Here is a 17,548-nt window from a genome sequence, read left to right as displayed (position 1 = left end):
ATAAGGATAATGCCAGACATGATTAATGTCCGTAAGATTTAGTCATGTGTAGATCGGGTTTGTAAATTAAAGGTACCGGATTATGCAGATGTGAATAAAAAAACTGGCCAATTGCGAGTCGGACTCGCGTTCCAAGGGTTCCGTACATTAAGTCCGACTCACACTTGACTGCACATTTCTAATAGGGTTTCCTGTCATCTATACGTAAAGAGCTATTTTGTGTATTTTTTTTTCAAAATTTTAGGCCCCGTAGTTTTGGAGATAGGGGGGGATGGACATTTTTTGCCTATTTTCTTGAATAACTGCTAAACTATTTATCCTAAAATTATAAAAAATACATATTTGAGATTCTTACAATGAGCTCTTTTATTTGATATGTAACACGATATAGTTTGAAAAACTTTCATTTTTAATTTTCTCATTTACCCCCCAAAAATGGCCTCCATATTTAAAATTCCTTTATTTACGTTACAAATATGGACGTGTCGTCCATCTTTAGGTCACAAACTTACATATGTGTGCCAAATTTCAACTTAATTGGTCCAGTAGTTTCAGACAAAATAGGCTGTGACAGACGGACGGACAGACAGACGAGTGATCCTATTAGGGTTCCGTTTTTTCCTTTTGAGGTACGGAACCCTAAAAAGGACGCTAATGTCAGTTTTTTGTTAATCATAATCAGAGATCGGACAGATTGGCGTCATTGCTCGCAATAATGTGGACATGACTCCAAATTTGATTAAATAATTAATCATAGAATTATTTTAATTAATTTTTTACCTGAGATTTAATTTTGTTCCCTAGTCAATAAATAGCACTTAAATATATTTATGATATAAAAAAAATTAGTACCTTCAGAAAATTTGGAAAACATACTTATTATTTTTTTAAATAAATTTACATTATAAGAAATTTAGTGTTATTTATTGATTAGGAATCAAAATTAAACCTCAGGTAAAAAATTAATTAAATGATTAATTATTTAATCAATTTTGGAGTCCTGTCCACATTATTGCGAGCAATGTCGCAAATTTGTCCGATCTCTGATCATAATTTAAAATGCACTAATATTACATATAGGTTAGGTTAAGATGTTTTGTACATTGTTTGCCAAATTAAAATGGCAGATAGGTTGAATAATTTGCTATCTTCTCATGCCTAGAGAAAAAACTTGAGGACGTTTTTTTTTCAGCTATACTCCACTTTTTCGTATATTTCAAATTTTTACTTGCGCAGTAGTAAAAAAAACCATGGCCAATTTTTTTTCTATGCATTTTTTCTTCTAGATAGCAAATGACTCAACCAATCTGCCGTTTTAATTTGGTAAGCGATGTACCAAACACCCTGTTTATTTATCTGCAAAATTGTTGTTGTCGTAATTTTGCCAACCCTAATTTTTAATTAATTGATAACATGGTTTGGTTATTTATTATTTCTTAATTATGTATTTGTAATTATTATTATTATGATGTAATTTACAAGGTTTAACATTGAAATATCCAAAGCAGCTCCACACTATTCTTTCCCGCGCGAGAAGCTCTATCTGTCGTTTGAAATTTACGGCGTTCAACACCATTGAATGGAACGAAAATGGTCTATTACTTTAAACGCACTCGTGAAGAAAAAGGACTATCATTTAAACTTTGAAGCATTATATCTCGCTTAATCGCAAATCTTTGTTGTAAAATGGTATACTATTAATACTATAGATTGCTTTATATCTTTAATTTCCGTTTTTATTCCCATGTCTATATCTTGGCGAAAAAAGGAAGCCTAGCCAAGTGAAAATCTTTCATCCGAACATTTAATTTTGCCTTGTACCGTACCGTAAAATAATCTAATTAGTCACAAGTAGGTTGATCGAAGTTTAATTCAATGTTAAATAATATACTTTAGAGTGTTTGTTTTGTTTTAATGTTAATTGATTTAGCCTAAATAAAGCGACATATTACACAAAAATCCTTAGTTGCATGACTGAAACTATACAAAAAATTTAATTATAATATGTAATATAAGTTTTCATAATACAAGGAGTATAAAGACTTCGAGTTTACCTACGCCAATAAATCTAAAAGGAAAGTCCATGAAAATGTAACCTTCTATATGTCGTATGGGGTTTTAGGAACTATTTCGTATTGTATACAACAGATAACCTTTATATAGTTTAAGGTATCACAGGATTAACTCAATCCCTTCATATAGGATTTTACCACAGAGAATAAGCTTGTTTCTTGTTTTATAGTATTGTGTGGTATAAATGTACCTGTTGAGTAGACTATACATACGTTTTTCTGTGTGTTTATTGCAGGACTGTCTCGAAGTTTACACAATATAGAGTAGTTTGACACTGGCACCGTCTAATAAATAAATAAATAAATAAATAAATAAATATTAATGGACATTTTTACACAAATTGACTAAGCCCCAAGGTAAGCTCAAGAAGGCTTGTGTTGTGGGTACTCAGACAACGATAGATATAATATACAAATACTTAAATACATAGAAAACAACTATGACTCAGGAACAAATATCTGTGCTCATCACACAAATAAATGCCCTTACTGGGATTCGAACCCAGGACCGCGGCTTCACAGGCAGGGTCACTACCCACTAGGCCAGACCGGTCGCCAAAATAACTAGATAATAAATAGAGTCATCGCATTTAAAACAATATTTTTTTGTTGATTAATTTTCAACGATTAAGTAGTCCAATCAAAGCAAAACTGGTTCTGAATTTGACACACACCAAAGTCATATGACCACGATAAGTTTAACTTTTTTAATTCAGTATGTGCAAGAGAGAGTCAGAATGTAACGTCGCAATTCGCAAGCGATATCGAAATCGCACCTACAATTTTGTGCGAATCTAATAGCCCCATCCGTATAAAAAATCCTTTGTTTACCAACGAAACTCAACAAGTGTTTGTTTCCAAACATAAACAATCAATTTGAAACCCACAAAAAAACTCACCGTATTAAAACTTCAGTCCAAAAATTGACACGATCACCTAAACGAAACACAGCATTACTGTAAACGTGTGATCGGGTTCGCGTATCGGCGCGCGCGCGTGTAGCCCGGCGGCTGGCGAGTGACTGAGGTCTGGAGGACCTCGGCTCCTGAGGGACCCGTGTGGGGGGTGGGAGGGGGGTGCGATTGATCTGCGGGCATCCGGCGGCACGTCCTGAATGAAACCCGCCCTCGCGTCCTACGGGAGTACTACACGGGCTACGATACATACTGCCGTATTCGAACTTCAAGATATTCACAAGAGACGACACGTACTAGATCCATTCTAGATACGTTATAGTTTAGATTTCAACTAGTGCTCTTTTGAAGCGCAATTCGGGCAACCAATGTCACTTTTACTATAGATCGTGTTAGATATCTATTAGATGTGAATTAGATCTCTAAGTAATATCTTGTGGAAATCGTTCAAGAGTATCTCCAGAATCGCGGAAATGTCAAATTTGACAGGTTAGATCTTAAACATATCGTTATCGTATCTTGGCGATGTCTAAAAGATATCTAACAGATGTCTATTGCAAAATCCGAATCGGGCCCTAAGAGTTAGTACAACCGTACTTTACGTGTCTATAGATATTTGCTAAGGAAAATGCAGTTACCACGTAGGGCTTTTCATCTCAGTACATAGAAATAAGTTAGGTAAGCTTAGAGCTTTTATTCCACGCATAGATAAAAACGCATTTATAATGCACTTAGAGTGACGGTTGTTTAAAATGATGCTTGGTCAGTTTTTACGATTCACACGAGCCCGTAGCCTAAAACCCGCCCCATAAAATAAAAATATCTAAGTAACGCTCTCATTTTACGACGACATTCTTAAATTGCATGAAACAGTTAACTTCTACATACAAAACTTCTACTCGCTCTATTTTCTTTGTATAACCTTAGTACCAGACCACTGACTTAATATGTACCAGACAATATAATTACGAGTAGGGTCCCGATTCGGATTTTGTAATAGACATCTATTAGATATCTTTTAGACATCGCCAAGATACGATAATGTTATGTTTAAGATCTAACCTGTCAAATTTGACATTTCCGCGATTCTGGAGATACTCTTGAACGATTTCCACAAGATATTACTTAGAGATCTAATTCACATCTAATAGATATCTAACACGATCTATCGTAAAAGTGACATTGGTTGCCCGAATTGCGCTGCAAAAGAGAACTAGTTGAAATCGAAACTATAACGTATCTAGAATGGATCTCGTACGTGTCGTCTCTTGTGAATATCTTGAAGTTCGAATACGGCAGTAGGTATGTTACTTGAATGTTCATTCAAATCTCATATTAGATACCTATGTCGATTGTAAGGCGGCGGCTAGCTCCATGTGACTCTTACTAAGGTATCGTTGGATTTTTCTTCATAACAACAATAATACATTATTGTTATGAAGAAAAATTATAAAGATGTTAAATTATATCGCGTAGTTCCTTCGTAGCGCGCTACGCAGGCTACGCCGCGTAGACGCCTACGACACCTGCCTTCGTAGCCTTGGAGGCAGATTCGAACTTACAATTTAGTGCCAATTTTATCTTAATACTTACAGTTCTTTTTATATTCGTTAAATAACTAATTTTTCAAAGCAATATCAAACTAGTTATTTACGATACAAGTGCGGAAAAGAGGAAATTCGAAACGAGTGGCGATAAATTAAAACACGACCGAAGGGAGTGTTTTAAATCGACACGAGTTGCGAATTGCCTATTCGCACGTGTATCGTACAACGTTTTACAGTACATATGGCCCTTTAAACTTTTGACATACACACGAAAAGTACTATTTTACGCACTAGTGCGGAAAAATAGGGCCATATGTACTGTAAATAATTTTTCACCTCAGCAGCTCGAACAAGGGTACTTTGCTACTTAAAAACAGTGAGCAAAATCGTATTTTGTTCACTGAGTGAGACAAAATGAGCAAAATGCGATTTTGCTCACTCAGTGAGCAAAATGCGATTTTGCTCACTCAGTGAGCAAAATGCGATTTTGCTCACTGTTTTTAAGTAGCAAAGTAGGGTTCGAGCTGCTGAGGTGAAAACTTAATTGTTGGTAAACATGAGTGAATAGAGGTAAGTGCTGAAGAAGGAATACATTTTTCGGGTTCTTTAATATGTTCTCACTGCTGAGGTGAAAAGTTTTGTGAACTACACGAGATCAAAGTTATTTACATCTCGTGCGCTTTTGAGTCCCTTACTACGCTCAAGATTCTAAATTAGATTCACTCGCTACGCTCGTGAATCTAGTATAGAATCTTTCTCTTGCACGGGACTCAAAATAAGCACTCGAAGAAATATCAAACTTTGATCTCTTGTTGTACAAATAACTATTTACAGTACATATGGGGCTACTTTTGTTGTACTACTCGTGTCGATTTAAAACACTCCCTTCGGTCGTGTTTTAATTTATCGCCACTCGTTTCGAATTTCCTCTTTTTCGCACTTGTATCGAAAATAACTATTTTCATTTCTCATGCTCTGAAAGAGGGTCATTGTTGTTCTACAAGGTGTGCATAAAATGATACGTTTCTGCACTAGAGCATTTTACGTTCCAAGTACGACTATATGAAATTGTTAACGATAAGCAATTGAAATTTGGATTTAAACAGATTTGTTATACAATTTCCATCCTGATATTTAACTCCCCATTCCATAAATAACGATACTTTTGCCTAAATTGTTAATTGAAAGTACCCTCAAGATTTACTATAAAATTTTCTACTTTCTCATGTTTAAAAAAAACGCATGCATTTTATTTTCCTCGTATTCGAAATGAAAAGTAGAGTGTTTAACTCGGGTAAAAGGCATCATTTCATCCCTTGGTTAACAATCTACTATTTTATGGCAGGGGTATCTGCTTTTTACATCTAGGTGTATGTATGAAATGTCACCCGTCCTCGCTTTAACAGCGTTGATCAGATCGCACATTAATAATAATTAGCACTAATTAGGGCGACCTTACACAAGTCACACAACGAGCCACATCCGACATCACCTAAATGCCTAATCTGTCCAATGTCGAGCTAATATAGCGCCATCCGCTTCCCAAAATGTCGAATTCGCGTGCAATTAATATTTTTCATTTCTCATGCTCTGAAAGAGGGTCAATGTTGTTCTAAAATGTCTGCAGAAAGTGATAAGTTTCTGCACTAGATCACTTAACTTTCCAAGTACAATTTACACGAGAAACAGTATAAAAACTTATACTCAGTTACGGTAGTACTATTACTTATTCTGTGACTCAGACATGTTTTTTAGAATCACATGCATTTTACTTTCCTCGTATCCGAAATGAAAAGTAGAGTGTTTAACTCGGGTGAAAGGCATCATTTCACCCCTTGGTTAACAACTATTATAAGTAGTTTTCAGCTTATCAAGCCATCGAAAACCTAAAAATATTGCAATATCAGTCACGTTTTAAATATCTATGAACTGCATAAGTAAGTTTGTAATTCCATATAAATATATGCTATTACAAAGTTACTGTTGTAGTTCCTACAAATAGTAGGTAAAGTAAAGGTACACTACGATGTAAAGTGTCATTCAATAGAACTTGCTAACTATGTAAACAAAATTTACTAGTTAATTGACATTTAGTGTCAATATTAGTATGGCGGTTTGTTTACATAGTTAGCAAGTTCTATTGAATGACATTTTATGTACGATGTCATCATCATCATCCTAGCGTCAATCCCAGCTGTGCCCCCGCGCGGGGCGCGAGGACCCGGGGTCCGCCTCCGCCGTCCGATGTATGTACGATGTGAGTATGAATAAAGATGTGTTTAGTTATGATATGTGTATACATAGTAGATATGAGCGCCGATAGGCATATAGCCGGCGGCGGCGCGCCGGTCAAAATTGGTCGGCGGCGGCGGCGAATCGGCGGCGTGGCCTTGAAACACCTTCGATTAATGAAAATAGAATTCAAACCAACATTTTACCGAAAAAACATGTTTTTGCTGTAAGAAAGTCATGAAATAAATGCATTTTTTATTTTCAAGGATTATTTATTGAATAATGGTAAAAAAAAAATTGATATCGTATAAACTGTGGATGCGGAGGCGGTCTTAATCTTGACGAGGCTCTGGTCGGAAGATCTTAGCGATCTTTTGTGCTAAGTTAAAAATTGTGGATTGACTGTATCAGGGAAACGTCGACTGTCGACAAGCAGTCCAAAGAAAATCGAGCTCCGTCATTAACCAATATCGATTCAACAAAACCGATTTATGTTAAAAAGTGAGGCCCAACGCCGAGCTCCATGTAACACCGAAGACTTGATTTCGACGCCTCCCAATGCGAGGCCAGAGGATGAGCTGCAGGTAAGCATACAGCTAAGAATCGAACGCCAAGTGTAAGCTTGGCTGACGGCCGAACGCCTGGAGCGCCGATTGCGGCGCGCTTCTGTGCGAGGCCGAGCTGCAAGAGAGCAGAGCGAGGGCGCAGGCCGATAAAGACTGAAGCCATAGTGTTAAAGATCTGGAGCTTTTCTGCGGGCGCATTCGTGTGACGCCAAAGGCCGAGCTACAATGGAGCTAAGATCGGATAAGGACCAATGCTCAAGCGTTTTAAAACAGGCCGAAAGTTGAGCTCCAAACAGGGCCAAAAACTTGCAGGTTCAGATAGCAGCTTAATTCCATGCGAGCCATGCAAGGCCAAAGATTGAGCTCCGAGAGAGCAAAGCTTGAAATTTGAACAGTGGCCAAGTTTAATTGAGACCCGATTTCGACGCCCTTCCGTGCGAAGCCAACGGACGGACATTTGGACGTGGAAATGCTTAATATCTCAAAATTAACCCCATTTAATACCTTTTAAAGACGTTTAACCATGCTTGCAATGGTTAAATTCGCGGTAAATGACGGATGGTTAGCTGGCAAAATTAGTTATGCATTGGGATCGGTAATCCAAAGATGTGGGTTCGAGTCTCACGTTAGCCAGAGTTGATTTTTTCATTGTGATTGACATATGTCTAGTTTATATATACAATCTATAAATTGTAATTTGGAACGTTCCACAGTAAAATAAAATAAATAAAAAATAATTAAAAAATTAAAAATAAACAAAAATAAAACCAAAATAAAATAACTTAATATAATATCTTTTTTAAAAAAAGGGAACCACCTTCAAAAAACCAACCCACTGAAACGTACAAAATAATTTTTATATGGCACCCCTTTACGTGTCCAGTCCCTATCCCACGGCGTAAAGCAATTAATACCTAATAATAAGAAAATTAATAATCATCCGGGTAAGTACTTAGTTTTTGAAGTCGGTGCCAAACCAAAATTTTTGAGAACCGATATTTTATACAACGAAGAACGCTGCACTTACTTGCATTATAAATACATACTTAGTTTACTCATTAATTTAGTTTACTCATTAATTTAGTTCTTGTAGGTTAAGTACTACGTACTCGTATTGTTTTTCTGATTGGTAGTAAAGACTGTTTTTGTTGGTTTGGCACCGCCTTCAAAAACTAAGTAATTACCCGGATGATTATTAATTTTCTTATTATTAGGTATTAATTGCTTTACGCCGTGGGATAGGGACTGGACACGTAAAGGGGTGCCATATAAAAATTATTTTGTACTTTTCAGTGGGTTGGTTTTTTGAAGGCGGTTCCCTTTTTTTAAAAAAGATATTATATTAAGTTATTTTATTTTGGTTTTATTTTTGTTTATTTTTAATTTTTTAATTATTTTTTATTTATTTTATTTTATTTTTTACTTTTTAGTGATAGGTAGGTACTTCATTTATTTTAGGTTTTGAGCTAAAATACTAGTTTGTTAGGCTCTTTATTTAGTCTACTAATGTTGGTGATGGCCTAACTCGATGATAATCGCGACATTCGCGACACACATAATATGACGTTTTGGTGCTAAACGATTTGTATGTATATTGCTCCCACTCCCACTCCCATTCCCAGTCCCAGTCCGAGTCCGACTCCCACTCCCACTATTTTATCTAAATCGGTTTTAGCAACATAAATTTGTTGGTAGGTATACCGAATACCGATAGCATGGCCACCTACCGGGTCCAATTGGTTTTTCAAACCATCCATGTACTGTACACTAAAACCTTCTCCAGAATGTAACAAACACTTTTCTGAAAACCGCATCCAAATCGGTTCAGCCAAACGCGAGATAATCACGAACAAACATACACACATACAATACGTACATACATACGGGTCAAACTGAGAACGTCCTTTTTTTAAAGGCAGTTAGAAAAAAGTTCATCGACCCACCTAGTGGACCTCTGCAACATAGGCAAACGACGACAAGTCGGTTAACCAAAACAAAGTGCAAGGGTGCAAGGGTTTAGCATCAGCTCTATCTTGGGTACTGCTCTCCCAAGTGCTCATCAAGATGTGACAGATTACCAAAATAGCGTGGGCCTATGTTGCACCAAACCTGAGTTCCACTAAGTACAGCAAGGGTTCAGCATCAGCTCCATCTTGGGTACTGCTCTCCCAAGTGCTCATCAAGATGTGACGGATGGCCAAAATAGCGTTGGCCTATGTTGCACCAAACCTGAGTTCCACTAAGTACAGCCAGGGTTCAGCATCAGTTCTATCTTGGGTACTGCTCTCCCAAGTGCTCATTAAGATGTGACAGATGACCAAAATAGCGTGGGCCTATGTTGCACCAAACTTGAGTTCCACTAGGTACAGCCAGGGTGAACCCTGCCAGCCAGGGTGGTTTGGTGCATCAGTTCTATCTTGGGTACTGCTCTCCCAAGTGCTCATCAAGATGTGACGGATGACCAAAATAGCGTGGGCCTATGTTGCACCAAACTTGAGTTCCACTAGGTACAGCCAGGGTGAACCCTGCCAGCCAGGGTGGTTTGGTGCATCAGCTCTATCTTGGGTACTGCTCTCCCAAGTGCTCATCAAGATGTGACGGATAGCCAAAATAGTGTTGGCCTATGTTGCACCAAACCTGAGTTCCACTAGCTACAGCCAGGGATCAGCATCAGCTCTATCTTGGATACTGCTCTCCCAAGTGCTCATCAAGATGAGACGGATGACCAAAACAGCGTGGGCCTATGTTGCACCAAACCTGAGTTCCACTAGGTACATCCCGAGTTCCACTAGGTACATCCAGGGTTCAGCATCAGCCCTATCTTGGGTACTGCTCTCCCAAGTGCTCATCAAGGCGTGTCGGATGACCAAAACAGCGTGAGCCTATGTTGCACCAAACCTGAGTTCCACTAGGTACAGCCAGGGTTCAGCATCAGCTCAGATCTATGTATACTAAAACCTTCTCCAGAATGTAAGAAACACTTTTCTGAAAACCGCATCAAAATCGGTTCAGCCAAACGCGAGATAATCGCGAACAAATATACATACATACATACATACATACATACATACATACATACATACATACGGGTCAAACTGAGAACCTCCTTTTTTTTTGAAGGCGGTTAAAAAATGGAAGGAAATCAGTATGTTTATTACAAGCATATTGATGTTATAGCACTTATAGCATATATTGTAAATAATTTCGTTTTCCCAAGACTAGTAGCGCGGTTACTAGATATATAAGTTTGCATTTGCCTTCGATATTTTTTAATTATATGGGCCTAAAATACCTTTTGAATGCCTATAAACTATTCGAAGTGGCGCCGTTAATGATCTAAACTCGATTAAAAATATATTATCTGATTCCGAAAGTAGTAGTAACTACCAAGGTCACGCCGATGCCACGCCGATAGCGCAGCGTCGGCGGCGGCGGCGCGAAAATTTTGTCGGCGGCGGCGGCGCGCCGGCGCGGCGCTCATATCTAATACATAGTATGGGTATGAGTACCCGAAAGAAGGACTGTCTACAAAAAGATATGAGATCCCATCAAAAACATTACATGTAAAAAGGTGCAAGTCTCGCAACGCTTCTACTACAAAAAAGTTTTGACATGTAATGCTAATGTGAAACCAAGTCGGTTATTTTAATCAGTGCCAGGGGATGTTAAAACCGTATCAATAAGATATATTTTCTTTGTAATACATACTCGTATAATGACTTGGCAATCGCACATAATGCTTTACTCTTACCGTACTCGTAAATATATGTAATGCTCAAACTGCAATTAGCGCTAGCGTTATGTTCAATTAGAATTATTTTTAATAGGTGACGATGATCCTTATGTCATTATGCAGCCGTGCGATGGCCAAGTCATTTTACGTATTACAAATTAAATATATCTTATTGATACGGTTTTCACACCCCCTGGGACTGATTAAAATAACCGACTTGGTTTCACATTAGCATTACATCTCAAAACTTTTTATAGTAGAAGCGTTGCGAGACTTGCACCTTTTTACATGTAATGTTTTTGATGGTTATAATTGACTAAAGCAGACAGTTAAAATTCAGTCAATAAAATATCGACAATATTATCGACAAGTCCCTCGCACTTCTACGTTTACTTAGAACTGACATCATCTCGTTCACGGACAGGGTTGTCTGTGTTTGTTCTTGTATTTGTGTGAATATAGTTTATGCTAGTATTTGATAATTTTGTCGTGTGCGTGTGTAGCGACGCATGCAAAAAATGCATTAGTGTTTACATTATTTGTGTGCGTTCCTCGCCCCCCGCGCCGAAAACGGCAGAATTTTTCACATAGAAATTAGTGCGTGTCACCACTCCATATTGGATTATTACTCCGAGTATTATACTACTCTTTGACAGAGATAATCCTACTAGATATATTTGTCTTACAATAGTACTAGCACCCAAAAGAAAAGGATGAGTATGGTTTTTGTGGTTCTTATTTACTGACAAATTGGTTTGACCAACTATAAATTAAGTAACGTGTGGTGAACGTGTGTGAATCGTTTCACTATTCGATTTGTTCGATTTTGACTACTACGACTAGACGTCATCTGTCAACTAAACGTCAACGTCATCGTCATTGTCCATTAACTTCATCCACTTTGTCCATTGCACATGAATCTAGTTACCTTCTATGATCTTGCATCATACTTGCATCCATTGGCTTGGCTTTTTGATTAATTTGTTTTTGTTTACCGGAAAACGTGTTTTATAACCTTTTTTATATTATTAGTACAAGTTTAATAAGATAGTAATAGTTAAGCATAAAGTGAACAGTGAACTTCTGTTTACTTGTATTTGTTTACTACAATGGCGTCACGAAAACATTGGGGTGAATTTGAAGACGAGGACCGCGACGAAACTATACTACAAACCGTAAACTTCAACCCGATCATAGAGCTTGGCATGCAGAACATACCAGAGATACCCATCTCCGTGAAATCGTCACCAATCGAGTTGCCGAAACCGAACCTTATCACCCACACAATACTGCTGCACTCATACTCCCGGCAGCTTTCTGCGATATTAGAGCAAACGGAAAATGCTGTCTTTGAAGGAGCACGATTTGATCCTATGAGTCTGCCTGCAATGCCACCAGAACCACCTCTACAAATAGAACATGCCGCTGCACCACCTATTAATTTTCTAGAAAAAGAATACTGTGACTTCTCGCTTGGCAAAGGCCCTGTTGTTCTTCCTTTTACTCCAGAGAGCCACCAAAGAGCATTGCGGCAATGTGCAGCCATCGCCTTAGGACACATTGGTGTGTCAACTTGTACTAATACAGCTGTCTACGCTTTAGCAGATGCACTGGACTTCTACATGACAAATATGTGCAAGCTGATGAGAACTGTTGTGGACAGGGAGGCCAGTGGTTTGAAATCTGGCTTTCCTGATGTTATTCAAAAGGTCTTTGCCGATCTAAATGTTGGGCATCTCGGGGAATTTTATGAAAATAGAGTTGCAAAATACCATGAAAAGATTAAAAACCGTTGTATAAAACTAAAATCTCAATGTGAAGCTTTAGCAGTCGGTGACATTGCCCCACAGTTAAAGTTAGAAGAGGTTCCCGAACTACATTTTCCGGCAGCTCTAGACGGGGCATTCACTCCGTCATTGGAGCCAGGGTTCCAAATGCTGCACAGTTTAGAGCAAGAGCAGCTGCAAGGGTTAGACCTCCTAGACACAGTGTCCACCGATGACATAAAAGTGGAAACCATGGAATTCTCACAGCCCGATGCTGCTGTCAAATTGTTATCATTGTCTCCTAGTGCTAAAAAGAAGAGAAAATAAATTTTGCAGCCTTTTATTTTGTCTCATTATAACCTGGTGTAAACCTTGAAATTTTATCATTACTTATTATACAGTTTTATTTGTTCCTAAATGAAAATAAATTTAAAAGTCAAAACAAGAAAACCCCCAACATAATTGTAAAACCTAAAACACCATCACTAGTGTCCGACCGAAGATTCGGTTACGGTTTCGGCCAGTTTCAGCCATAAAATCATGTTTCGGCCGTAGTTTCGGTTTCGGCCAAAAAACGGCCGAACCTTTCGGCTAGGCCGAAACATACGAAATAGTACTTCGCAGTTCGCACTATGAAACTAAACTATGTGACAAAGACCAAAAGTTGGGGAGCAAGTAGGACAACAATATGTATACAGAAATTAATTGGTTTATTAGAAAACCCAATACCCCTAATGATGGCGCCACTGGACGGTCGACGCAGTCTTTAATATGTGTATAAAAGCGGTTTAATTGCATTTTTTCAACGATTTTAATAAATCTGCAAAGTTTCGGTTTCGGCCGAAACTAGAGCCAAAGCCGAACCTCCGGTTTCGGTTTCGGCAAAAAAACGTGTTTCGGTCGGACACTAACCATCACTCATATTGTATGGCAATATTATTTTTACAAAAATTCAACTAAATTGGTCAAACTGTTTAGGAGTCAAGTATCCTGTAGATTCCATCTAGCCGTGCACCTGCACCGTCTGGTCAAGATCACAATTTCTTACAATGTCCAACTGGCATAGAGATGTTGTGATCTTTGAACTACTGAACCATACACTTCAAATCATGACAATAAAAGTTCCAGTAATTTACCACTAGTGTTTTTTTTCTGAAAATATTTTTCACTAGAAAAAGATGGGAGAAAAATAAATCCCAGTTATATTACTAGTAGAGTGATAACAGCAGGAAATAACCCGTTAAAACACAAACCGCCTGTGTCATGTCATGATTAAAAATCAGGATTTAATGTGGAAGTAAACCATTTAATTTTACTTAAATAAAAAGTGTTTACACCTCTAAGTTACTAAGAAAAGAATACTTTCAAATTTTATGGAATAAAAAGGAACTACATAGTTACATCCCTGACAAATTCATAGGATAGGATAGGACAGGATAAAAACTAGGATTTTAATGAAAGACTACATTGTAACATAGCACCAAATAATTTATGTACCAAATGAAATGAACCTGTCACTGATTCACAACTCAATTCAATAATAACCACAAGATTGACATGAGCATTCTGATTCAATTCTTTAAACATTTATGTACAAATCCCAAGCAATGTTTTGTCAATAAGAATTAAAAATTGACACACAATTTGCGTATCATATTATATCTAATGCCAAACTTAAAATATCCAGACCACAATTATGTAAGTAAAATATCCATAACTGTTCATAATAGTCAGCAGCAGAAGCACTACAGTTGACAACGCCATGCTGACCTGGCTAGATTGTCTAGTAAATAATGAAATGTATAATTTGCTTCTGCTAACTCTACTTTAGATATTAAAATGGTATTTAAAGCCTATGATACACTAGTGGACGAATGTCCCGCTACACGTGTCAGGGACATGTCAGGCGAAGTTGCACAAGTTCGCGAAACTTCGCCGGACATATCTGGCGACATCGGATAACGTACAAACGCGCAATGTTGCGAGACGTGATGACTGAAGGTCTGAAATTCGGGAACGTTGCTGGCAACACGTGTAGCAGAACATTTATTTTGTCGACTAGTGTATGCCTGGCTACAAGATTGTAACATGATGACTGTGGCATGATCTAGGCTATCACAACTGTTACGTCTATCACATAATAAGTAGTATAGCACTTGTGGTTGGTTTAATGATCCTTATACACTAATGACTACATTAATACGAAACACTTAATAATATGTGGAATGAAGATCAAGATATTGGCCCATAACAGTAGAAGAAACAAAACTAAAAATCACTATTACCTTATTTACTATACATCCTACAGCAAAATTATTTTATTTGGTGCATACTCATTATATCAGTCATAATAAAATGAATAAGCTACAGTTCAAATAAAAAAATACCAAAACAAACAAGCAATGGGCAGATTTCTGCACAGTAATTAACAATTTGAATCCATAAGCAACACTTGAAGTTAATGGCATCCAAGACTATATTAAAACAAACTATAGAAAACTACAAGTTTACTTAAAATCCTAATTTAGGTAGTTACTAACTTATAAATTTCAAGAAATCTACTCATTACTTACTTACTGGTGGTGTCATATTACTTTCTGTCTTTTTTGAATTTGAAATAACAAATTATTAGTCTATTTATGTCTGTTATTAGACATTACCTGCTATGGGCAATTGATAACTATGAACTAAAACTTATTCACAAGCAAACCACAAAAGTCTGTCACTTCTTCTCTGGAGGGGTGGTCTTTTTTCGGCGGAACAGCAAAATATGAGGCTCTGAAAAACACAGTAAATACAGTCATTATACATAAGTATTAATAACATTTATATCACATTTGTGTTTAACAGCAACACAATAGAAAGATCAAACTTCCAGTTCCTGTTTTCATTTTCAAATCTAAGCACCAGATTTTTTTTGCCATTTGGTTTTTGTTTGTAAATAAAAACAATAACAATATTATCCTTGATATAAAACCAAACATCACATTGTATTCAAAATATATACCTACCTAAAGAATGTTCTAGAACTCGGTTTAGTAGAGAAATCAGTTTTACGGGAACATTGGTTTCTTTTTTCCGAAATGTACAGAGGTTTAATGAAAACACAATTCAATTTTAATATCCATCCGCCATATTCTGTTTGCAAAAAATTTGACCTGATGAGCTATGCTTACCGGGTTGGTGCGTCATATAGTGAACCCATCCTTGACTTTGCTGCACTCCAATGCCGCGCCATTCTTGTTCTGACATTAAATGATTCTTCGGAACTAGTTTCACCATTTCCTTTGGTAATACCACATGCCTAAAAACAGAGTATATGGGTTAATCATTAAATTATCACTGGGACATACAATTAAAAATTTTAATGATTGGCACCCTAACGAAATAAAATACAATACGATTAGATTAAGGCCTAACTGTGAATAGTTCATCAACTCTTACAATACCCTTGACCTGATGATAAAGAACATTTCATTGTAAGGTTATAGTTAACTAAACAAGTGCTGCTGATCAAATCATTGCTGCTATTCAAGGATGTAAACTATTGAGGTATGTATTTATGCCGTTTATTTACCTGTACTCATGTTCCTCGTCGTAATATTTGTCCGAATAGTAAATATCTCTTGTCATTGTGAAAGTTATCAAAAATCAAATTCCTTCAAAATTTTAACACTTATCCAGTAGGCACTTTGTATTATAAAGAAATATAAAGACACTTCCAATAGGTACTGCAGTTTCACTTTCGGGAACCTTGCAATTCTTGCAAACAAAGAAATCAGGGAAACAACTCGAACAATCACACCGCTGAATACAAAATTCGACAGAGAAGCGTTTAACGAATTTGAAATTCGAAATCTGTAATATTGCCAGTTTATTGATCGCGTGCGTCGTCTTTTTTTGTTAAGGCAACCCTGAAATTTATTTTTTAAGCTGTATCCACACTCTCACACGAGACAATTTTTCGCCAATCTGATGAAATTCTCCGATCGAATCAGGGCGCGTACCGCAAAAATCGAAGTTCGCAAATTGCGGGCATTTTTCTCTGTCACTCTAATTATGCCTTCGTTGGAGTAAAAGAGAAAGATCCCCGCAATTTCCTGATTTCGGTTTTCGCGGTAGCCCCTCAGGCCGTGCGGACGCAAATACCAATTTGATTCCCCAATCACATCAGCAGGTGCGGACACATAAATGCCAATTTTCATAGTAATTATCTATGGAATACAAATTGCTGATAATTTGTGCACGTGTGGACGCTAGATGAGATTGGCCAATTATTTTCCTGATAAAATCGACTGATTTGATCAGTCCCGTCTGGATACCACTTTATAATATTACATGTTTACAGGTACTTGGTCAACATTTGGTCAACCAGATCTTGACAGTAGAAAAAGGCGGCAAATTTGAAAAATGTAGGAAATTTGAATTTCGCGCCTTTTTTTACTGACAAGATTTGATTGACCAGCTATAGTTTCTTATTCATAATAACGACTCATTCATTATTTGTTTAAATAAATGATTAGTTATATTTATGAATCATTTATTTTGTTAGGACTCAGTTAGGTCCATTCAAAGAATACAATATTCGGTCCAATAAAAACTTCTATCGATTGAAAAGACATAGTCGATCAATCGAATAATAGTGAATAGGTATATAGATATTATAGCCGTACTGGGCGGGAAGAAGTTGATAAGTCGAGATATTTTATTGAAGAAAT

General features: G+C 37.1%; 3 protein-coding genes across 3 annotated transcripts in view; 1 reads left to right on the top strand and 2 right to left on the bottom strand.

Annotated features, from left to right (window-relative positions):
* The window catches only part of LOC134655074 (excitatory amino acid transporter 3), a 39,073-nt gene extending 35,966 nt beyond the window's left edge, over nt 1-3,107 (bottom strand). Inside the window, exon 1 of the mRNA XM_063510537.1 lies at nt 2,972-3,107. The gene's annotated coding sequence lies outside the window, so the exon portion shown is untranslated. The remainder of the gene's footprint in view (nt 1-2,971) is intronic.
* Nucleotides 3,108-12,064: 8,957 nt separating this feature from the next.
* Nucleotides 12,065-13,157, top strand: LOC134655028 (STAGA complex 65 subunit gamma-like). The gene has a single exon (XM_063510487.1). It carries the CDS (start codon nt 12,174-12,176, stop codon nt 13,155-13,157), a length of 984 nt encoding a protein of 327 aa, XP_063366557.1. The 5' UTR covers nt 12,065-12,173.
* Nucleotides 13,158-15,476: 2,319 nt separating this feature from the next.
* Nucleotides 15,477-16,569, bottom strand: LOC134655232 (cyclin-dependent kinases regulatory subunit). Its single transcript, XM_063510683.1, has 3 exons — nt 16,408-16,569; nt 16,007-16,134; nt 15,477-15,608 (listed from the first exon to the last, which is right to left on the bottom strand). The coding sequence occupies exons 1-3, from the start codon at nt 16,461-16,463 to the stop codon at nt 15,553-15,555; spliced, it is 240 nt and encodes a 79-aa protein (XP_063366753.1). The 5' UTR covers nt 16,464-16,569; the 3' UTR covers nt 15,477-15,552.
* Nucleotides 16,570-17,548: the final 979 nt, after the last annotated feature.

This window comes from Cydia amplana, chromosome 16, assembly GCF_948474715.1.
Source record: "Cydia amplana chromosome 16, ilCydAmpl1.1, whole genome shotgun sequence".
In the NCBI taxonomy this organism is placed as follows: Eukaryota; Metazoa; Arthropoda; class Insecta; order Lepidoptera; family Tortricidae; genus Cydia; species Cydia amplana.
The sequence above is the reverse complement of the archived record's forward strand: the minus strand, read 5'-3'. Positions and strand labels throughout refer to the sequence as shown.

Coding starts and splice junctions, on each gene's coding strand:
- LOC134655028 (XM_063510487.1), top strand. CDS start 12,174: ATGGCGTCACGAAAACATTGGGGTGAATTTGAAGACGAGGACCGCGAC.
- LOC134655232 (XM_063510683.1), bottom strand. CDS start 16,463: ATGACAAGAGATATTTACTATTCGGACAAATATTACGACGAGGAACAT. Junction 16,135..16,407: donor GACGAGGAACATGAGTACAG/GTAAATAAACGG, acceptor CTCTGTTTTTAG/GCATGTGGTATTACCAAAGG. Junction 15,609..16,006: donor CTATATGACGCACCAACCCG/GTAAGCATAGCT, acceptor TGTGTTTTTCAG/AGCCTCATATTTTGCTGTTC.